Here is a 23,867-nt window from a genome sequence, read left to right as displayed (position 1 = left end):
TTGCATGCAACATGCAAAGATAGCATACAACAGGCACCCCACGTGATGCAACCACCAGGACAAGCACATTTCTTTTATTTCTGCAAACATTTCTGTTTTGCAAAATAACTGAGAAATATTTCAGTCTGGAGTGAGTGAAATGGGATGTAGCAGATCCAACAGCAGACATTTTGTGACAACCTGCAGCTAGAAGTAAACTACAGTATTTCAGCATCAGCATCTTTGAACTATTGTTGCCTTAGAACCCTCCAGGTAACAATCAGGCAAAATAACTTTATTTTGTTTCACACCCACATGTCACAGTCCAACAACAGATGATTATTTATTCAGCTAATCAAAATTTGATTACTTGCATGTGACAAGAGCAACTCCCTAGACAGAAACTGTTGCATGCAGATGCTATATTATTGCAGAGCCACAGGTATTTTCTTGACTTTGGTAATGAACCACCTCAAAATTCTCTGCTGCTCTTTGTTTATGTTGAGAAATGCCACAGCCACATCAGACAGCACCGTAAATTCAGTCTCTCTTGATATGTGCATGATGACGCACAGCATTTTAGTAAAGAGACTACACGAAGGCATTAAAGGTAGCCATCTTTTCAACTTGTCCCTGCTCTTTGAAAAACAAGTTTTAACTTCCATTTACAAAGAGAAGAAAGTTTTATTTTACAACACTACATAATACAAGCAGGATGACACCAGGATACTGCCCCCTTTCACCCCAAGAAATGATACAAAGCCTAACTCAGTTAATACTAACAGTTATTTTGGGTTACTTAATTGCTGTTTGGACCCTACAGTATTTTCAGTTCAGTTGCCAGTGGGGAAATCCACCACTACCTGTGGTCATTCAGCTGCCTCTGCACAGAGGACAAATGCGTCTTTTATTGGCTCACAGACCTCTTCAACAAGGCTGTCTTGCAGAATTACACAGAGAAGTTTCACCTCCTTTGCTTGCTTTTTCCTATTCAGAAAAAAATGAGCACCGTAGTGCTCTTCCCAGCATAAAATCCACCCAAAACTCTACTATGCCAGAAATCCTCCAATTCAAGACAAAATAACTATTTAATGAGTTTTGATCAAAAACACAATCAACTGCAGAGCAATCATTGCACCTACAAAAAGCTCTTGGGTCACTCTTACCTTTGCTCCCTGTTTAACCACTCAGGTGAAAGAGTTGCTAGTCATAAACTGCTAATGTAAACTCAGAGAAAGTGAACCTAAGAAGTATTTTATTTTAGAGGCAGCATTATTTTTGTTTTCTTAAAGTAGTGGAATTAGCCCCATAGGAAACATCAGAGGTTGCCTCCAACACAGTAAACTATCACCAACTTAAATGGGCAGTATTTACACTATAGTTCACAGTAAGAGAGAAGGGACAACACTAAAGTAAAAAAGCCAATGGAGTCTGCTGCCATGAAGAGTAAACTGCTTCCTTTGAAAAGAAGTGAAAGCACTTCTACGTTGGACTACTATGAGTCAGTGGCTTTTATTTCTTGCCAGTTAGTAAGGCTTTAAAATAATCTTTCATAGTCTAGGAGTCCATGTTTCAGTCCTTCGAGATCATCACAAAGCAGATGTCTGAAGACAGTACAGAGAAGCTTGTTTTTCAGACACTTAGTAAAGCAATTTCTCACTAGAAGAAGTATTTTAGAAGTTACTACTCATTAAACAACCTGAACAGTAATATCATACAAAAGGACAAATATTCAATCAGCTGTTGCACCATCCAAATTAAGCACAACTTCAAAGTTGTTAAGCTACTCAGGAGGCACACAGGCAGGACAGAACACCACCCTTAAGGGACTTCAGTAGCAAGGACAACCCTCCTCAGAGGACAGTAGCCTGATGGGCTACGATCCCTCACTCCATCCTGGGCTAGCTACCTGATCTTTCTTTTTCAGTTGTGCCGCTGATCTCATCCAACTGTTAAACCTTTCTGATTTCAAGCTCTCCAACTGGGCTATTTACTGACCCCTATCTAGAGGACACCATCAAGAGGTTTAAATATTCAGCACCACAAAACCTCTTGATCTTCCTGCATAAAAAGCTATCAAACACAAGTAGCTACTGCACTTGCCCTTACTTCCATGTAAATTTCTGTAACTGAGCTTCAAATGAAACGTTCACCATTGTCACTTCATTATAAGTCTTATTTAAACTACAAAGTATTTGGTGGCTTAATCATAAGCGAAAACAAGATTTAATTCCAGTTTGATATTCCAAATTTGAGAATCATCCGAGTAAGTGACAAAAAGATCAGCAGCTGGCTTACAGTATCTTCCCAATTAATACAAATGCTAATTTCATGCATTGCCTAATACGCAGCTTTGCTGAATCAGAATTCTGGTGTCTGTCGCCTACCTGCAACAAATTTTCCAGGTCAACCAGAAGATAATGGGAAGCAGCAAGAAAAACAAAAGGAAACCTAAAGCACTCAGTGATCATAAGTTGCAAATAGAAGTCCAGAGGTATTCCAGGGGTATATGTATGACTACTACCGTACATACAACTACTTTTACAGAGGAATTCCTAGCTTTCTGCTATGTATTCTAGTTACTTACAAAAAGAAAAAAAAGTGTTAACTTCATTAGCCTTTTACACAAATTATTACTGGATTATAAATAAGCACAGGACCACTAAACACAGGTTTTGTACAGTTTTATAAGATTGTTGTTTGCACAAAACCTGGCAGCCTGAATCCTAGCACATGACGATGCTTACTCCATTAATACAAATGCACAGAATCTACTTTGCAGCTTTTCATTGCCACGATTCTTCTGGGGTGCAAGCTCTGCTAGAAAGCTTCTCTCTTCCTTAGTTTTGGTGCTGCTGTTAGATTTTCTCCTTGCACATATTGACCCACACACAACCTAAGCAGTCAAATAATAAAAAAAAAATTACCTGCTTACAGGTTTTCTTACAGACATGTGCTTTCTCCACAGACATTTAAAATGCACTAGATTAAGATGGATGTAGTGTAACGCAGCGTATCATGACGGTAAACTGTTTAGTCTTGTTTATCAGGAGAGTTAAATTCCCAAACCATACTCCAAAAAACCCACAAGCCCCACACTTCCTCCATATATTCCTCACATAGAATTTAGCAGGAATAGAGTTTTAAAGTACTCAAATTGCTGTAATTACACCAGTTATTTTAACTCACTACTTTTATATTTATCTCTATGCCTTTATCTTGTTCCTTGTGTCTGTATTGTCCTCCTTCATGCTCATAGAGGATCACAGAGCACGTTAAACCAGTCAGTAATTGACAGCTAGCTCTGTTATTTGTGTGAACCTTTCAGCTGTTTTTGGACACATCCATTTGCAGCACAGGCTTGTCACCATATCCAAAACTGCATACAATGACCAAAGTTCACAGCCATGTAACCCTCTGGTGAGTACCATGAGCCATGTCACAACTACTCCACACTTCCCAAAGTAGCAGATACAGATTTGATGAACTAAAGAGTACAAGCTCAGCTCTAACACTTTTGAATGGTGTTAGAATAATAAGATAAAACCCTTAAACGTGACAACTTATTTTGATGTTGAGTTCCCTTTTTTGGTTGGTGGGTTTTTTTGGGGTTTTTTTGGGGGGGTATGGGATGGTTTTTTGTTGGGGGGTTTCTTAAGTGGCAGGTTGCCAAACAACCTACCTACAAGTATTCATTAGTTGCTTATTTACTTTTTCCAAAATGTGGTGATACAACACACACTCAACAGCTATTTAGCTTACACTGCTATAAATTGTTAGCTAGCAAGAGAGAATTCAAACTTATCAGAAAGCAGCACTGGAAACTTCTGAAAGCTAAAAGTGTATCTGGCTAGCAGCAGCAGACTGCAGCAGATGAGATTATTTCTCATCTATAAATGATGGGGCAGCCCAGAAAAAACTGTTGCAGGTATGCAATCCTGGATCTTAATCCCAGGAATCTGAATGCATCTCCTGAATATATCACCCTGCCCCTCATCTTCTATAGCATTAGATTTAGTTAACAGCAAGCTTTAACTGACATTTTAAGAATCATTTTTGAGGGCCACTGATACATTAAATAATTTGAAATCAGTAATCATTACAGATGTGTGGGACTAGCCCTACTCAGGCTCTTGGCCCACTGCTGTATTTCTAGGAGACCTCAGCTGGTTTAGACAATCCCTTCTGAACTGGGCAAAAATGTCTATTAATAAAGTGCCTCTCTCATTCTTCAGTGCACTGAGCTCTGCTTGTTGAACCTAAAGCCTACTATTTAAAAGTACAGCAGCCAGATTTTTTGTGCCATTTGTTCCCGTACTTGAAAACCGTTTGTTAGACTGACTCTGCTGAGTGGCTAAACCCAAGCAAAATATCTTCACTTCTTTTTTTTGCAGTAATCTCTTTACAAACAAACGGGTCAAGAGGTAATAATTATAGATGCTTTTCTTCTCTTATAAAGAATTACAATATTTTAAAAAGGTTAAAATCCAGACTCTCACATAAAATAACAATAATAATAAAAAAATAATCAAACCCACTCCAGTTAAAAGTTATGGCTTCAGTGTTCTATACCATAGATGCTGATCTAACCACCAAACCACCAGTACTTCCCAGGCTGCCTTTAACGCTGTGATCAGCATGACAGACTCAGCCCTCCGCTAATTCCATTTCTACTAGGCCCAGCTGTAGACAACAATCCAACCAACTCTACTTCACCCTGATTCAGCATCTAATCAAAAGAAAATTCATGCAGTTCCCCCCACCCCACAAGTTATACACAGCCACTTCCAGATTATGAAATATTTATATATGTATATGTATATTAAAAGGATGGACATTGATTTCCAAATCCACACCCCATCGTGAGATCCTGCCAAGCACTGAGCGCCTCTTGGGAGATGCAGAGTACACTCAGCCCCTGCGATGCAGTCCCCGAGGAGTATCATATTAAGCAGTCATTAAAGAGCCCACAGAGACTGCAGAACTCACTGTATCTACAAGACCTTTTCTCTCTGTCTTTTAAAGTGGCTACTAGATCTGGTTACTTATTCTTAGCAGTGGGGAAGTCATGAATTTGCCTACTCTTACAGCCAAGCGTAAGGAAAGGAGAAGACAAACATCTAAATTCAGACTGTCACCAGAATCATTTGGGTTGATAGTAATGACCATTTGTCAGTAAATTTTGTCTAACCCTCCATTTTAATTTTGGGACATAAATGGAAAAGCATGGGTACATAATGTACCTTAATATAATTCCAGCTCATGATCTTCCTATAAAGCGGACTCGAAGCACACTCCTGATCAAAGCAAATTCCATTTTAGATATATATATGCATTTGACAGCAACAAATTTAAAGGCCTTTCGAAATGTACCCCACATCAAAGAGGGCAAGACAAGACAGTCTGAAAGTCCTCATCTGAGCCTTCCAGGCATATGGCATGGGTTTGAACCTGGTGCAGTCCCCACTGAATCCTCCTCCTTTCTACTGAGAGCTGCACCTGCCAGTGTAGGAGTTCTTGAACTCAACAGCTTCTCCAATGACAGAGCAACTTCCTCAGCCGTGACTTCAGTTTCAGGGGGCTTTTTCCTTTTCTAAATAATTTCCACCCCTTTGATGTGGTGAAGTTTTTAATACATACAATTCTTAAAAAAAACCCCAACATCTTTTGTGGAAACTGGATGTAATGAAGTCAGTCAAAACGCACCTTAAGTACCAGTCTGAAGATGAAAACTTAACTTGCCTTTGTTCTGGGAGAGTTTCAGTATCCCAAGTGAAAGGTCTTAGAGCACAGGAAAAAGATTCTTCACATAATCTAGGAAACCCAGGCTGCCAATTGCAGAGTGTGGACTTCATTTATAATTCTTATGAAAAGACTTTTTATATTTCATCCATGACCGTCCGTAATTGTTTACTATGAACACTTTGCTGCAAACTCCATTCCTGAACTTGTCGAGCAGTAAAACCTGTTGCAAGTGAACACCAGAGGGAGCAGTGAACATTCGTCTGGTAGATAGGTTTTAAATTGGACATGGAACAATATGGTACAGGAAACCTTGCGGAAACCTAAAAATGGTTATTGGGGGCTGTATATTACAGCTAGAATACATTGCTAATCCAATCTAATTGCCCACCAGAGCAGGGTCAACAAAAAATAAAAACAAGTGTGCAGATACACTTTGAATGATGCAAGCTTAGTTGTGCCACATCTGCCACCACCTCACTCCACCTTCTGATGACACCAAAAGGTTTATAAACTCTTCTGAGACTATAAAGCTTTTATACAAAATGCTGGTATATGTTTAGGTAGATTATATGGAACTGAAAATATACCCAAGAAAGAAGAGATGGACACAAAATGGAATGTGAAAACCCCCAGGTGTTCTTATATATAAACACACAGTTCAAACTCTGTAAGATAAAAACCAAGAAGAGAGTTAAGACACATAAGAGAAGATGAAATCAAGAATAAATACACCAACATATCAGCAATGAACAAGTAATTACAGCATATCTCAAATATTATTCTACTAATCCGCCAAAGACAGTTAAAAATGCTTGCAAAGACAACAATAGAAGCGTGGTTACAATCATGAAAACACAGATCAGAAAACTTCCACCACACATAAATAAAAGCCCCCAAAACACTTTAAGGAATTGAACAAAAAAAAGAAAATTTAATTTTTCTCGGGCCTTCGTGTTTGCACTACAGCATGCAGCCTACCAGATGTAGGAGTTCCTGGGGTATTTCTCACCAGGACCCTGACTTCAGCATGGGTTCCGAGAGCTTTAATTCCCTGATCCAGAAACAGAAGGGCTCCTTCCACATCTGCTAGACACCTGGATTAAACTGGTTTCTCAGATTGCCCCAATATGAGTCATAGCATTCAAGGCCATGATAGTTAGCCTGTTTTTGTGCCACTCCAGAAAAGCTTGGCTCACCATACTATGCTGAGTGCAACCCAGAACTGCAGACATCATAAACCCTTCAGTTCTGACTGCAAGGGGTTCCCTGCAAGCACCCGTGTCTCAGGCAAGAGACGAAGCTGACCTGTAGCAGAAGCCTGCTCAGCATGTGGCTTCATTACCTGTCTGGAGAACACTAATTAAAACTGACCATTTTCACACAGCACTTCATTTAACGAAGACATTTGCATTCTCCCCCATGGAGAAGATTTGCTCATAAAGACTCTGTCTAAAGGACAATCAGAGCAAGCTCTGATGATGATGGATCGCTGGTGATGAAATGAGCTTTTTAATACTGCAGTTCCAGATGTTGCTACAGAGGCCAGTTCTTGTGAGCCACTGCAGAAGTGTGTTGGCAGCACATTCTTATAAGCATGGATGATGCCCTGTTGCTCAGACATCTATACTTTCCAATCATACAGACTTTAGCATTGACTCAAAAACCTGCTTTAGTTTTTTGTGCTGAATGAGCAACAGCTGCAACTGGAAACAGAAACACATGAGAGAAGTTCTTAATACAAGAACACACCACCCCAAGGCTATCCTTGCATAGCATTTTCCTCTAGCCCACAGCCTACACTCTTTCTCCCTTGGATTAACACAGCTAGTCACTGTATTCACTGTGTGCCACTATTTGCTCATAGCTGAACATACAAACTTGGCATGTAAGAAATGGCTCTCAGAAGAACTGTGAAGGAAAATCTAGACTTCTGGGTATTTGGTATGTCTCTAATTTTGGCTGCTGTCATGCCAGGCACTTAGCACAGATGAGTTGCCATGCTTTGAATCTGCACCATCTGCTGCTCATTAGCTGACAAAGGCAGCAACATGCCATCTCTCCACTAGCTGTTGCTCATTAGCTGACAAAAGCCATCTTCAGTGTTCACATTGTTCTTTCTGTAATAATGTAATACAAAGATGTACAAAGAGCAGAGGAAACAAAGATGACAGAGTAAATTATAAGCTTAACTAAGAACATTAGTGTCCTGGTTTCAGCTGGTATAGAGTTAATTTTCTTCTTAGTAGCTAGTACAGTGCTGCGTTTTAAATTTAGTATGAGAACAGTGTTGATAACACACTGATATTTTTGGTTGTTGCTAAGTAATGTTTATACTAAGACAAGGACTTTTCAGTTTCTTAGGTCCTGCCAGCAAGAAGGCCACAGGAGTGCAAGAAATTGGGAGGGGACACAGCCAGGACAGCTGACCCGAACTGGCCAAAAGGGTACAACATCATGCTCAGTATATAAAATCGGGGGAGCTGGCTGGGACCTGCCAACCACTGCTTGGGGACTACAGCTGGGCACTGGTCAGTGGGTCGTGAGCAACTGTATTGTACATCACTTGGGGTTTTTTTTTCCCTTCTGGATTTTATTCCTTTCTCCCTCTCTCTCCCCTTCTCATTACAATTATTATTATATTTTAAATTACTAAATTGTTCTTATCTCAACCAACAAGTTTTACCTTTTCCCCCATACCTCCTCCCCATTCCTATTGGGTGGGAGGTGGCCAGTGAGCAGCTGTGTGGTACTTAGTTACTGGCCGGGGTTAAACCACAATTAGTGTACTCTCATATCTCAAGGAGAGAAATCCTTCCAACAGCTGGATGCAGGTCTTGGTACCAAAGGAGTTTGTCAGCAGGCAGGTAAAAAGGTCAGCACTAAAGACAATCCATTTATCTCAAAATGTTTTGAAACATGTAAGCACACATTTCTAATCTCTTTCCATCCAGGTTCTCTATTTTGTGCCATTTTGGATCTTCTGTATCTGACAACAGACAGAGTGGCTGACAGCATACAGCTCCCACCTTGACCAGTGTGAGCATGAATCCATAAGCTCTGCAGGAAAGTCCCGTCGGTAAAGATTCTGCATTTGTCAAGAGGAGCCTCAGCTTCCATTACAAATCATCTACACAGCTAAAAAGCAATAGTAGTAGTAGTTAAAAGCCCACTAACATTTAAAAGAAACCGGCATGACTGTTACTGGACTACACAGGTTGATGAGCAATCCAACCGATGAGAACCAGCAGAGTCAGGGGGAATGAACTACAAAAGCGTTCTCCATTTTGGGAGACACATTGATACTAGCAGATTACTCAAGCTACAGAGAACTGGAAATACTCACAAAACATTTACACTGCTATGGTCAATTAATTCCTTTTCAAGCTCAATTAGTGGCTTGGAGGAAAAGCCAAAGAGATACTCTGATTCAAGGAGAAGATAAATTGTAAATAAGAACAATGAGAAGTCACCGTCTCAGCTTATTTCCTCCCTCTTAGGCCTTTTCTCAACAGCCCCCCCCCGACAAAACCAGGTAAATTTTTTTCTGTCATCACAGCACCATGACAGAAGGCAAGAGTACAAGAAGTGTCCTGTGCACTAAACAGCATACAGATAGCTGGTGTGGGAAGCGTTAAACTGATCACGGGTCAGGGCACAGAGGAAGCAAGAAAGATGACAGATGGTATGGATTCTGGCAAGCATGGGAGGTGATGAAAAAGCCCACAAAATAACATGGTTAATAGAGATAGTCCTTCAAAGCAGGAGTCAGAAAAAGGACAAAAGGAAGAGAGGGAAGAGATAAGACATGAATGGACAAGGTGCCAGTAATTGTGCTTTGCATCTTATTTCATCCTCACACCCAAACCAGCACTTTTCACTTGCTGGCCACAGAAAGTAGAGAACCAGACCATAAATTCTAAGTTTTCCTGTTTGAAGGGGAACACACAAGATGAGGTAGTACAGCAATAGAATTGATAAAACATTGCTGGGCATCGACATTCAACTGAAAGGCAGTCCAAAAAAAGAGAGAAAGACTTTGCACATAACCACACAGGAGCACGCATGAAACTTCCTCAGTGGTCATGCCAAAAGGCAGCATACTTGTCTTCACAGAAATAGCAGTTCACAGTACCAAATGAATCCTGTAACTGAACTCCTATTCACACACAAACACTTTAAAGCAAGGTTAAAGCCTTTTAATCTGAACTAGTTAGTTGATGAAGAATTACAAACAAAGCATCTTAAAGCACAGCTCATAGTAGTAACACACTGGGAACTCAGCCATCTCATGCTGCTAATGCAACTCTTACAGCTTTGCCTTGACTATCCACAGCTCAGCTATTGCAAAGCAACATCACAGCAGAAAACAAAGAACTCCAATTTTGCTGCAAGGTATGCTCTAGGAAGTAGAGCCCTATTCTGATAGGAGGAAGGTAACAAAACTTATCCTAAAACAATTAAAAAAATGTTACACTTATATTTATATACACACACACTCCAACCCTTGTAAGGCTAGCTTGACACTTTCAAGCATGGCTGTCCTCCCTGGAGTTGCCTGACACAAGTAACACAACACACACTGATACAATAGCACCACATGTGATACACACACACACACATTTTGAATGTCAACTGTTCTTACTTTTCAGTAGCTGTTTCTGCAGTCAAGAACAATAATTCCTGGGCTCCTACGTTTCCCCTCTGCCACTCACTAAGACCAGAGGATCTGAATGTTCATCACATTGCACATCTTTACAAATTGTTTTGTTCAGCTTCTATCTCATCACTGGAAGCTGATCATGTACTAGGAAAAAATTTTTCCCAGTGCACATATTTAAACTCTAGAGTAGGTGCCCAGTGAAGCTGCGGACTCTTCATCCTTGGTAATGTGCAAAACTTGACTTAGACAAGGTGCTGAGCAACCCTGATCCAAGTTAGTCCTGCTCTGAGCAGACAGCTGGACCAAATGACCTCCAGAGTCCTTTCCAGCCTATAATAATGTAGGAGCCTATCTTTACAGATTGACATAAACTGGAGCGGGAGAAAAGACGTGATTTTTCTCCTTCCTTCTTCCTTCTCCCTTCTCAGAAGACACTAGGGCTGCCTTTCAATGCCTTAATTTTGGGCTAGGAACTCCTCTAACACCAGATTTGTGCGTATAAGCCCATCCAAATTTTGATTACTTTCTGATGTAAAAGACTGCTTGCTAACACTATAACAGTACACCGTAAGAATTGGGACCATTTTCAAAATTCATCGAAAGAGCAAGCGAAACTTTTTTTAGCTACATACATATGTAAGCATATACATACAGTGTAAGTGACTGAATTGTCCCTCTGAAGGTATTAGCAAGGCTAGGTGCTTAGCTGGATTCAAAAGGGATGTTTCCTGGGCCACAAGGATCATCCACGCTTGAGACAGTAATCCAACTTCCTCAATTCAGACATAAGACAACAACTAAGAACAGAAAACCTTCCCAGCCTCCTTACTAATGCTGTAATTCTTTTCTCCCAGTGACTCCTCTCACACCCCACGTCTCTGCCATATTACACTGACTGTAGCTACACCGGCATATTCAGCATCCCATACACACAGTGGTTAGTTCATTAGATATACTTATGGCAGCATACACAGAGTTAAAAGCTGCCTACTGGAACAGAGAGGATGGAGATGCAGAACAGGCAGCTTGAAGCTCTCTGGATGCATTACAGAACCTTGTCTGCATGAACATTAATTTCTTGTTTGAAGATTCAAGTAAGCACTTATTTCCATTCTGTTTTGGCTTATCTGACCTGTTAACAGCAGGCTAGCACAGAATAAGAATCCCTTGCTCTCCGTCCTGTCTCTTTTCCATGCTAATTTCACATTTATGAAGGTGATCAGATAGTGGATAGATGTATGGGAAGAGGAAAGAATAGTCTTATTATCTCTGTTAATTTGGGCAGGATCAAAAGGATGCTCATCCAAAAAACCATCAGCCAATCAAGTGGGCTGGAAGTATTTAAAGAAAAGGAAAAAAAAGGACAATTCTGCAGAAACTTAAATTCATAGTTGTGGCATAGCCTAGATCAGTGAGCTTTATTTGAGGTTGTTGTGACAAGAACAACTTTTATAACTGTCATTTTCCAGCTATTTATATTTTATTGTCAGTTACTATGTTCATTACTGTCTGCAATTCACTAGATCAAACCTATTTTGGTAAGGAAATTTTTTAACGGAGTCACAAAGCATATTTTCCTGTTGCTGATTCATGGGTAAATACCCAGCACTGCCTTCATTAAGAAAAACTTCTTTAAGGTTAATGAAAATCTTCATTAAGATTTTATAGTTGTACCACTGAAACAAAATTCATGCAAGGCAGAGGATGAAAACATTCTTAAAGATAGAAAATGTTGTGATTTGCTATCCTATAAAAACAGAAGTACCATCATTCAGCTTGTTTTAAAAACTTGAAACAGAATACCAGAAGTCATGCTAGCAGCATATTCAGGACCCAAATAATGAGGAACCTGAGAGTCACATAGCTGTTACAATCAGGAATATCTCAATGACAGGTACACTTTGAACTCTGGACATTTTTTATTCTTGCCAAAGCTCCCACTAATTTAAATTCAGCTAGGTTTTAAACAGATATGCATGACAATGATCAATCCTTGCAACAGGTCCGTCCTTTCCTAAGATGTTAAAAGCTAAGAAAAAGAAAGTTAACCTGTCTTCAGCGTTGTAACATCAGCCTGATGCTTTATAAAAATTGCAAAGCATCAGATATTTTATACAGATGCTTTTAATGCCTTAGAAAGGGAGAAAAGCTCGCTGGCTTTAAGTAGAACTATGTATGGAGATTTCCACAACATAGTTATTAAAGTCCCCTTATTTTAAAAGGGATGGATAACTGGAGTTAAAGAAGAAATATTAAGTTGAAAAAGCAAGAGTATTTAACAAAACATGGTATTTCTAGTCAGTTAATTTGGAAGAAGCTATTCTTTCTTCCCTCTGCTCCAGAAGCGAAGCTAATAATGTCTTGGAAGTGTCCTGGGAAAGGTAAGCTTATCATTTGGTTTAAGTTTAATGAAAAACTCCATAAAGTACATATGTAAAGCAGCAACATCTGTTAGACGAAAAGCAGTAACTTACTTGTCAGAAATTACTCAGTTGCTCTAGAACCACATGAAATTTAAGGATTTTTCTACTCCCAACTAGATTTCAAATCACAGCATTATGCTGCAGCATAATCTTGCTGTCTAGGTAAAACATGTAGGCTAGAAAGTTTCACACTAACTAATGGCTCAACAATAATATTTAAGTTTAATTAAACTAAAGCTTAATTAATGCTAAGAAAAAGATGAAGTCACAGGGGAGAACCAGATCCAACTTTTTTGAACTCTCTAGAACTGGGAGTTCTATAGGGAGGTTTAAAACATGTAAACACTATTAGCCAATTCATTTGGTCTGTATTCCAGAAAGTTAGTATTATATTTCAAAGGATTAAGAATTACAACAGGAGAGAGCAAAAATAACAGCATAGTCAACAATTTTGAAATGAAAGGGACTAATCATGATGGTAGCAAACATCAACTTATAGTACTAAGCCACTGTGCTGAAGCGTATACACAGAATCCCTAAAAATCACAGCGCATCACTATTCCACTAATTGTAAGTCAAGTCTGTCTCAAATTATCCATCTGTGAATAGGGGTTTAGGTACCTGCTACCAACTTCTGTATTAAAATAGGACAATTTGAAGAGCATTAAAGACCTGAAATAATAAGAGAGGCTGTACATTTTTTCTAACAGCTAAATTACAAAAGTGGAAGTAGCTTTGTTACTTACCTAATACACACTACAGAACATGCCAGTAACACTACCTAGCGAAGCTTTGTGATATTAAACATGTTAAGGTCATAGCAACAGTCACTTACGGCATTCCTTCTCATCACTGTCATCAAAGCAGTCTGGAAGCCCATCACACTGCCAGGCCCCTGGGATACAGCGCCCATTACTGCACATGAAGTTTCCAGGAATGTTGCATTCATTTGTGAAGTTATTCCCAGGCAACAGTTGGCTCTCTGCAAGAAACAAAAAAAGAAGGAAGTTTACAGGGGATGTTTAAAAAAGCAGCAAAAGCAGTCACTGAGCAAGCTGTTTATCAGTGGTTGAATGAAGACAAGACAAATGGATCTTGACCATGGTTATTTTGTCATTATCCTACCAATATCCTGAGTATGGTACTTGGAAGCACTTTCTTTTTCCTAAATCATCATTTTACCTGTTCTCCATTCATACTCCCCATTTCACAGATTTCTTTCTTCCTGTTCACTTTCTAAGAACATACATGAGGCCTTTATGTATCCTCAGATCAAAGCACAGTTTGTTAAAAAAAAAAATAAAAATCTCTCCACAGGGTTGGTCTAAACACAAGTAAAATAGGTGAGGCTACAAAAACTCGGCTCCATAGTCCAATGCTTTTGTCAGATCAGTACTTAGCTTGCACAGTATTTGTGGTTGTTGTTGTAACCCAAGGGCTACAAACTAGGTAACACATTGACTAATTCATACTAGGTTTTCAATTAAGTTTTAAACATAGTGCTGCTAACCAAAGTAGGAATTGAGCTTCTTGGTGTTAATATATAGTCACCTGGCATACATCTGTCCACAGGCTAGTAAAGCAGTTGGCACACTGAGTGTCTGCCAAGCGGAAGGAGTTACTAGTAGCAGGATACTGGAGATCAAAAGAACCGTGCTGGAGGGAAAGCTAGAGATTTACTTCAAGGTTAAGGACAGCTCTGACCAGTCATTTTAATCTATCCTGTTGCCCACTTTGTGTATTGTTTTTAGAATGCAGATATCCAAGGAACACAAACTTCAGTGAAGGAAGATAAGGACACTCAATGGTTTTAATAAGCATCCAAATAGCACATCATGTTGTTGAGCTGGGGGGAAGCTACAAGACAAGGCAGAGAATGAGAGAACGAATATGCCCTCCTCTTCCTCTGTCACATTCCACGCTAGTCCCAGACAACAAACACTCGAAGAGGCAAAAACCAGAAATACAAACCTTCCCATATAAGGGTGGTAGTGTCACAAAAATATGCCCCCTCCCAACCACATATCTTCATGGTTCGAAACCAAGAAGAAATTAAGCTGACGTGCAACTTAATCTTTACCCATTTTGAGGATAATTGCATGATTTTTGGAACCCTGTGGAAGTGGAGAGCTGCAGTCAGTTCCCTCCATTGTCCACCCTACACCAGCTTGCCTTCTGCTCTGTTGGAGTCTAACTGCTGCCTCTCCCCAGGAAGGCCTGAGCACCAGGGGCGTGGAGAAGCACTTACAAACACTGCACAGCGAGTGCCCCATTCTTCAATGCAGCACAGAGCAGATCACAGCTGCCAGGATGAGCACTTTCAGGGAAGATTCTTTCCTAGCTCATTCCTGCAGTCCCAGGGAGGAATCTGTTCCGTACAAGCATCTTTGGAGAACTCAGCTGCCAAAACAAGCCTATAAGCATGGGGCTTTCCAGAAAGTCCTGAATCAGCCAAACCCAGATGGTTCCCTTCTTCCCCAGCAACATAGCAAAATGCTCCATCCCTGACACAGGCAAAGCTACTACATTTTACAACGTTGTTTCAAAAGACATGACAGGAATGCTTTGGGGAGGTATTTTTTGAAGTCTATGCCTGCCATAAACAACCTACGTCCTCTCCAATGTTATTTCTTGCAAATGGCTGACTGTCCTGGGGACATTTTAAGAATCTGCCAGCATGGAGCAGATACCTTCACGGAAATGTGCTCTGAGCTGTTAAAAAGACAAGGTAGTTGAGAAAAAAGGTAGAAATAAGGTCTTTTGAGGCAGATGAGGCAATCTCAGCCACTGGCCACACACTCAAGAGCTACCTGTAATCCTGGTGTAGCACCTGACAGAAAAAGACAGCCAGCAAAAGGCAAGCCCAGGCTACGCAGCTGGAAATTTGATGTCTTTTTGATTTTAGCAGTTTCATTCAAACCTCAGTTTCATTCCCTGCAACACTGCTCTTCTGATCAAGAACAGGTTTGGTCTCTACACCACAATGGGAAAAGGCTACAACCTAGAGCACACGGGAAGCAGCTCAGCTCCAGCCCACTCAAGCAGAGCCTTCACTGCTCTCAGCAGGCCCCAGGGAAATGCTGTACCCAATTCTACTTCATGCCCGAGTCCTTAAATCAGTAATGGGAACTGTTTGTCCTTGGCTAGTCCTGATGTGAAACACCAAACAGATAAGGTGCTGTCAATAACCACCCCTGCGCCAGTGCAGCCTTACAGCATCACTGTTCTGTGAGGTCTGCAGTTGTATGTTCAACCAACAAGGGTTCTTTTTAATTATTTGGGTTTTTTCCTGAAACCAGCAACTGCACACATTCAGATCAGTCTTCATATCATTGGCCTATAGCTGGTAAGTAATCAGCAAACTAAAATTGCCACTCTCAAACAGCTACAGAGGGTGAAACTGTCAGCATTACAGAACCTCCTATTAGCAAACAACTCCCAGTGCGCTAGTAACACCTCTGCCTGCAAATGGAGAAAACCTACCCCAATATTACAAAACTATGGCATGCCATCACCAGGTCAAGATATGAAAGAGATGAGATACCTGGGTATTCTTTGCAATATAAAGGCACAGCCAATATGCCATGTTCTCAAGTTTGTTACAAAGCATCCAAGAGCAGAACCTAAATTCTTTCCCCACACTCCCACCAAAAAATAGCTTTCAGGTCAATATGGTGCCACCAGAAGACTTTCCTGGAAGTTGTCATAACTTTTATTAGAGCCAATTTACAAGTTCTCAAATATTACAAAACAGAAGTGTCCTGGCTAAGAATAAATCTCTGATGTAAAACAGAGTTACTTCAAGCTTTACAAAAGAAGTAGGAATTACCAAGGCTTTTGCTCTCTCAAAACCTAAGCACCTAGGTAGTACACTTAGGCAGGAACATAAAAAAGATGCCATTTTCATGGCATCTCTCTGTTGTTCTGCACCTGCCTTCCTGACTAACCTCATAAGTACATCTCTCATCCAACCTGCTCTACTTCCACACAGAAGCTGCATCCATTCAAAATGAAAAATCCTGTGTCAACACTTAAGTGAGACCTCTGCTAGCTAGCAAGTTCCAAGCTAAGAATCAACACCAGGTCTCACAGCTACCTGCCCTAACTACAGAACTTTCTTCTCCCACCTAAGCATCATAGTGTCCCTGAGAAAACATAACTGGATGCATTTCAAGTACTGTAACTCCTCCTGTGTAGAATAACTGAAGTTCAGCTGCTGTCAGATCTACTGCTGTTACTTTGCCTGAAAAGCTTTACCCATGATCTCCTTTAACACTTCTTTAAGGACAAAATTTAGACCAAGCCAAATCATTTAAGAAATTTTTAGTTTCAAAAAGCAAAAAGACACAAACCAAGAAACACTACCACCACCCCACAAAAAAAAAAAGCAAGCTAAATTCCTGTTACTTTTAACAACTCCTTGAAATAAACACTATACTTCTACCCTACTAAACTGAAGCAGCATTCCAGAAACAGATACCAAATGTTATTTGTTAACCAGAAATTTTTTTGTTTATAAGATCTCCTTTGTCACAAAATAAATTGATCCTCAACATTCTTCTAAAGCAAGGATGTATTACTAACCTTTTCACCAAACAGGAAACAAAAGATACTGGCAGATCAAGTTACTTGGCTCCAGCCCTACACAAGCTTTGCTGCGGAATGGGAACACTGAACTCTTGACTCAATCCAATTTCAAAGCAACAGCTATTTCTCTTAAAACATGACCTTCATCAGCTGTCAGAACAGAGTTGCAGGTTACCGACAGCAATTTGAGAGTCATAGTCAATGCATCTAGAAACTTGTTACATGCATTACTCCATCTCCAAAAAATCCATTGGTGGATAAATAACTGTCAAAACAATTGCACATGTGGAACCATTTTAAATCATATTGCTCCTTTTGCTTCCTTCACTTTGCAAGTCTACTCTATGGGATGTAAAAACCCTCAAAGAAATCCTCAGTGCAGTCATAACCTCTCAACCCTCAGGAATGCAATGTTCCTGCCGACTCTGCACACAGCCCACTGCATGACTCAGGGGGGCTCTGCGCACGCACATGAGGATGAGCAGTGTTACAGACACACACGGCAGACATGGAAAAGATCAAACTAGATCATCTTGTCCATTTTTCTGATAAGGTCTATACAGATGTCAGGTTTTGTGCAGCCAACATGCTATACCGCCTGTTGGCAGGGGCAGAAATTCCTTCAATCTGGCAGAGCTGGCTTTCCAATAGTTGACATATTTACCCTGCAGCCTCTTTGACTTATTTTGAATTCAACCCAAATGTAAGTTACACGGATGTGTTCAGTTAAGTAAAGGAGAAAGGGAAGAAGGGGAAAGAAGTAGTCCATTTTCACTGCAACACATTGCTCACTTTAAGCAGCATACCATCTGGGCTGAATAAATAAAAAAGGGACTCGTGTTTCACTCTGGAGGGGCCTGAGTAAGTCGATCTGTTTTAGCAACCACTTCCAAAAATGTTAGCATTTAAATATTTAATGCTCACTGAAAAATAATCAGGGAAAAATAAATAACAGGACAAGTCATACTGAGCACTTCACACTGTATTAAGATAGCAAGTCAAGGATATCTTTCACAAAAAAACCTTTACCTGTAAGCACTCCAGAGAACTGTGCATGTTACAGAATAGATCACTACTGATAACACTGCTGCCTCTGTATCAGAAACTGTAATCAGTAAGAATAGGCAGTCACCCTGGCCAAGGAGGTTTTGAGGAAGAAATACAAGACACTTACATGCTCAACATCCTCGTGAACAATGCCAGTAACTTCAGCCTTATCGCCAAACAGGATGCATGAACAAACCTTTGGCATATCTTTTTTGGGAATCCTGGGATCTTCAGTGGATACTTTCAATGGATCGCTGCTTAAAGTTTTTCAGAAAGGAAAATAATTGCTTTGATCCAGGCTGGTATGCAGCTGTGAGGCCAAAGGGTTACTAATGATACTTTTCTATCACATGATGCATATAGAATGCTCCATAGTTGAATGAAATAATTCTTTCTTTCTGCTTGTTCCCTTGCCACTAAGGACGGATGTATCTTACCATACTTCTTTATGTTGACATGAAGCATCTGACTCACTCCACATCTACTTTACAGATAACTGCTAATGCAGATGATGCACCCAGAAGAGGAATTCAAAAGCTGAGTATGAGGAAACTCCAAACATTATGTTTCGCCTATAAACTTCAGTTTAACATGTACGTACATAAATTCCACTGGCAACAGAAGTATGTTGTCAGCAAGATAACAGCAGTGAAATTAAGGCATTTTGGCTTAACACTCACTGCACTGAAACTGAAGACAGAGTGGATTTGTGCTTATGAGGGAACATCACAGTCAGGACTCCTGCAGCCACCCAGAGTCTGTGGTAATGAACTTAACCTCTTTACTACACTTCACCCATTGTTAAAATGAAAACTGGGCACTAGTGTTTAAGAGGAAGGTTCCATAATGAATTCAAGCATGTAGGGCATAAAAAGATTGCCCATTAATAGCACCAAACAGGTTAGGAAAGTACACTAACGAGGAACAAGCTTACTTTCCACATCTTCAATAAATATCCTTGATACCACCCAAAAAGTTGCTCACAGCTGCACGTTCATCAGCGTATCTCGTAAATCCCCACAAATGCTAGTCTTCACCTTGATTTCCTTTCCTATGCACTACTGCAAAGGTGCCTTGCCAGAATAGAAGAAAAGCATCCCACTGCCATTCAGGCTGCCTTAGGTTAGCAAAGAACAAGACAAGCTCTCTCTTGCTCTGCTGTGAAGCCTCTGACAATGCCTAAGTCTTCTGTCACAGGTAAAGGACACCTGCCAGTGATTATCTGACAACAAAAATCCCCTGGAAGTTTTAATCCCTATCTTCCCCTATACTCATTTAAACTGCCTGATTACATCACTTATAGAATCATAAAATGATTTAGGTTTGAAAAGACCTTTGAGGTCATCAAATCCAACTGTTGACCCAGGACTGCCAAGTCCATCACTAAACCATGTCCCTAACATCACATCTATGTGTTCTTTAAACACCTCCAGGGATGGTGATTCCACCACCTCCCTGGGCAGCCTGTTCCAATGCCTGACCACCCAATCTAAACCTCCCCCAGCCCAGCTTGAGGCCATTTCCTCTTGTCCTGTCCCTTGTTATCTGGGAGAAGAGACCTACTCCCACTTGTCCACAGCCTCCTTTCAAGTTGCTGTAGAGAGCAATAAGGACCCCCCCCCCCGGAGTCTCCTTCTCTCCAGGCTAACCAACCCCAGCTCCCTCAGCCACTCCTCACAAGACTTGTGCTCCAGACCCTCCACCAGCTTTGTTGCCCTTCTCTGGACACGCTCCAGTCCCTCAATGTCCCTCTTGCAGTGAGTGGCCCAAAAATGAACACAGTACTGGAGGTGTGGCCTCACCAGTGCTGAGTACAGGGGGACAAATGCTGTTGGCCTTCTTGCCCACCTGGGCACACTGCTGGCCCACGTTCAGCCGGCCGTCAGCCAGCACCCCCAGGCCCTCTTCCCCCAGGCACTTTCCAGCCGCTCTGCCCCCAACCTGTAACACTGCATTTTCTTAAGCAACATTAGAAATTATGAGGGTTATTTGTAAAGGCAGATTGACAGCCCCACTGCAATACGAGTGCTCAAAAATGTTTCTTCACTGAAGCAGCAGATAAATTAGTGATTATTCAAGGAACTGCTCACTGTTCAGATTTGACTTCCCCTCCTTCAGTTTTCCAGCTGTGATCCCTGAGATGTGATACATTTGATATCTAGCACTTTCAAGATTTAAAATGGATCAGGCCTAGTCAAAAGAGCGGAAACTCCTATGGTTACTTCCAATTAGATACTAAATACTACTGAATCAAGTCAAAGTCAATGGGAAAACCCTTTTTAAAGCACTAAAAAGAATAGCTTCTTTAAATTTAGACAGAAAACTACAGTGGTGGAGAACACAGACAGCTATCGGATGCCCATCCTTCACCCATTAATTCCTCACAGCAAAAGCTGCCTTTATTGAACTGGAGAGCAATTAACACATCATGATCTCCACCATAAATAATACAACAAGCATAGAATAGAATATCTTTTTTCTAAATATCCTACAGTGTTAGTTTAAGCAGTTGACACATTCCCCATAGTAGGTGGCTGCATTTCAGCACTTAGCCATGCAAGCCCCTGAATTAAATATAATCTTCTAAATCATTTCCTAATAAACAGCCATTTGCTTTTTCCTTGCAACACCATGCGCAGGAAGTGAGACAAGGTGAACAGGCTTGCTTACTTTAATCCTACAGCCTTCACAGCTGGATTCTTTATTTAGTGGACTGGGCATTTGACTGGAGCCCCCACATTTGTTTATCTCCAGTGCAGCTGCTTGAGTACACACCAAAACCACATACACCTCCTATGTCTGCAGGCTCTCAGCAGTTAGCACGGCAGAAAAGAAAAAGGCTATGGGCCATTAACAGTACAGAGTGAACACAGCTCCAAACCAGTACAAGTGCAAAAGTACAGCAAAAGGAGGAGAAGAGGAAGAAACACTTACTTAGCTTACTGAACTGGGTGCACCTCAAAAGAGAAGCATTCCCCAGCAAGGTCAAATTGAGATTATACACTGTTCTTATCCAAACTACAGCTATCCAGATCGCTTCCTTACAGAAGCAGCAGAGGTAAATATCTTATTCTTGATACCTTTGAGGGATGTATTGCTATACACTACCTTTAAGACAACATTCTTTTTTTCTTCACAAAAAGGATGGACTAAAGGATTTACATACAATAGTGTGGAAGACCTAAATTCCATTCCAAGATTTTTTGTAGATTAGAGCAGTCCCTGCTTTAGTGATATACTTGTAATTACCTGCAAACAGGAGTCCAGCGGGAGTGTCTGTATCAAACAGTTGTACCTAAGACAAATCAAATGGGGGGGCAGAGGTGAAAGAGAAGATAACAAGCTCATGTGTCCCATCACACTACTCTGGTCTCCTGATGACCAGGCCAAGCTGACATTCTGCCTGGAAAATATGGAGATCATCCCTGAACTGTGACAGCAGTGAGACAGTCTGATTCATTTACTCATGAATTTAAGCATTTAACTTCAAGAAGTGCATATGCTTCTCCAGACAAGAACAAAGGAATGATGGAATTTAGCCCTTTTTATCCCCTGGTGAATAATGTTTATGATCCTTCACAAGGCAATGGAGCCATCACATGGCTTTCTCCCTGATTTTGAATACTGGAGACTCCTGGATACTCATGGCAAACAGGGTCAGTACCTGATCCCCAACTTCTTTCTTTTGACTACAAGGACCATATGAGTCAATGGTTATCTTTACTGAACAGTTTTCCCATTCTGCTTGCCCTCAATTGCCCAAGATAACTTACAGTGGAAGACCAACTCAGACTGACTCATCCACTCAGCCCCTAGATCAAGACCAGTACTCCAAATTTACAACTGTTTTGTTTATCCCGGACTCCTCTCCAGCTCCTCTCCCCACAGTGATTTTAAGGAATCTATGAAACCATTACTGTGTAACAAAGTAAAGTATGCACTTACACAGAACCTTCTAATAATTAACATCCTCTGGAATGGAAATATTTTCCCTAATTATGTGTTTGTCATACTCTCAGAAGAGCTTAGCTGTTATCTCTGGATACTTAAACAGAAAGTTAACACAGTCCAGAATAAAAATCTGAAATACAAGAAACATACTCCACCCACTGTCATGTTCAAACCATTGAACAGTTAACTCTCTTCTAATAATTTCTTCTTACCCATAGTTATTATTATCTTATCTTCCTGACCTTCCAAAAGAGCAGAAGGCACTGTGACAAAGAGGTCCACACTGACTTCCTCGAAACACCAAGTCCAGAGGGAAACTACATTCTGACCAGTTACTGTCTCCACATCAGCTCCACAGCCAGGTTCTTCATCACTAACTTCCATGCAGCTTAAAGCCAGGTATACATTCGTGCATCTTGGTAAGCAGGATGAGGAGCAAAACACAAGGGGTTGCTGCACAGTTGCTAGACAAGTCTATGGGATCTTTAATTTATTGAAGTAATGTGCATAGTTAGCAAAGAGAAGTGAAAAGATAGAACCAGCAGACTTTGGGAGATTATTTTAGTTTCTGCTGCACCAGGAGAAGCTCACATTTCAGATTTCAGTATGGCAGTGAGCATAGTTATTTATAAACTATTAAGGATTTCAAACAGCAGCCAGTGATGACCACTGACTGTGGCTTTCAGTCTTGAGAAGATGCCTCCTTTAGCACAGCGCTTTGACTCACAGGGCAGTGGTGCTCCTCCCTTAAAATCACTCCTAGCAATTTATCAGCTCAACTCCAAACACCAGCACACTAACAGGATGACTTGCCTTTCCACCTCTTAGTAGAAGGCACTTCTTCTAAGGCACAGTCCCACATTCAGACAGATTGTATGGAAGTTCAGCTTCAGCATCAGAAAACAAGTCATCTTCACAGGCTGTGTGACAGACCTGCCTGTTTCTGAAATGGCTCTGGCTCTCCTGTCCCCAGTAGTGTTAACAGTTTGGCTTAGACCCTTACAGAGTAATGTTTTAAGAGAGACACTGTTACATGAAACTTTGCTTTCACCACAACCAGGTTAGCGTACTTTTCCAGATGTTCCCTGGCTGAAAAAGCATTTTTTTTAAATTTAATTTCAAGCTTTAATTTGATGGAAGAACACAAGAGTACTGGTGACAAAAAGATAAACAATATAAACACACATCAAAAAATGCAACTGAGCATCTTGATGGGGGTAGCAACAAAAACAGCAAGAAAGAATAAAAAACTAAAGATGTAGTTTCCATATTCAACCATGCTAAAAACAAAGTGAATCCTATTGGTTTTATCCATACTGAGTAACTTTCAACACACTTAAGAGACAGAACCTGTGTACACAGAAAAGAATCGAACTTCTTCACAAACCATTTATGTAATACATTCATCGCTATACAGAGGCTACCCCGCAACAAAGAGCAACAGTAACTCACCTCACAGATCACATTACAAACTA

General features: G+C 40.6%; 1 protein-coding gene across 2 annotated transcripts in view; it reads right to left on the bottom strand.

The window, feature by feature from the left end:
- LDLRAD3 (low density lipoprotein receptor class A domain containing 3) overlaps window positions 1–23,867 on the bottom strand; it is a 118,578-nt gene that overhangs the window by 64,202 nt on the left and 30,509 nt on the right. For both annotated transcript variants that reach the window (XM_056347355.1, XM_056347356.1), the window contains exon 2: window positions 13,643–13,789. In XM_056347355.1, coding sequence (XP_056203330.1) covers window positions 13,643–13,789 — 147 coding nt within the window. The remainder of the gene's footprint in view (window positions 1–13,642; window positions 13,790–23,867) is intronic.

This window comes from Falco biarmicus, chromosome 7, assembly GCF_023638135.1.
Source record: "Falco biarmicus isolate bFalBia1 chromosome 7, bFalBia1.pri, whole genome shotgun sequence".
Classification (NCBI taxonomy): Eukaryota; Metazoa; Chordata; class Aves; order Falconiformes; family Falconidae; genus Falco; species Falco biarmicus.
This window is presented reverse-complemented; position numbering and strand designations above follow the sequence as displayed.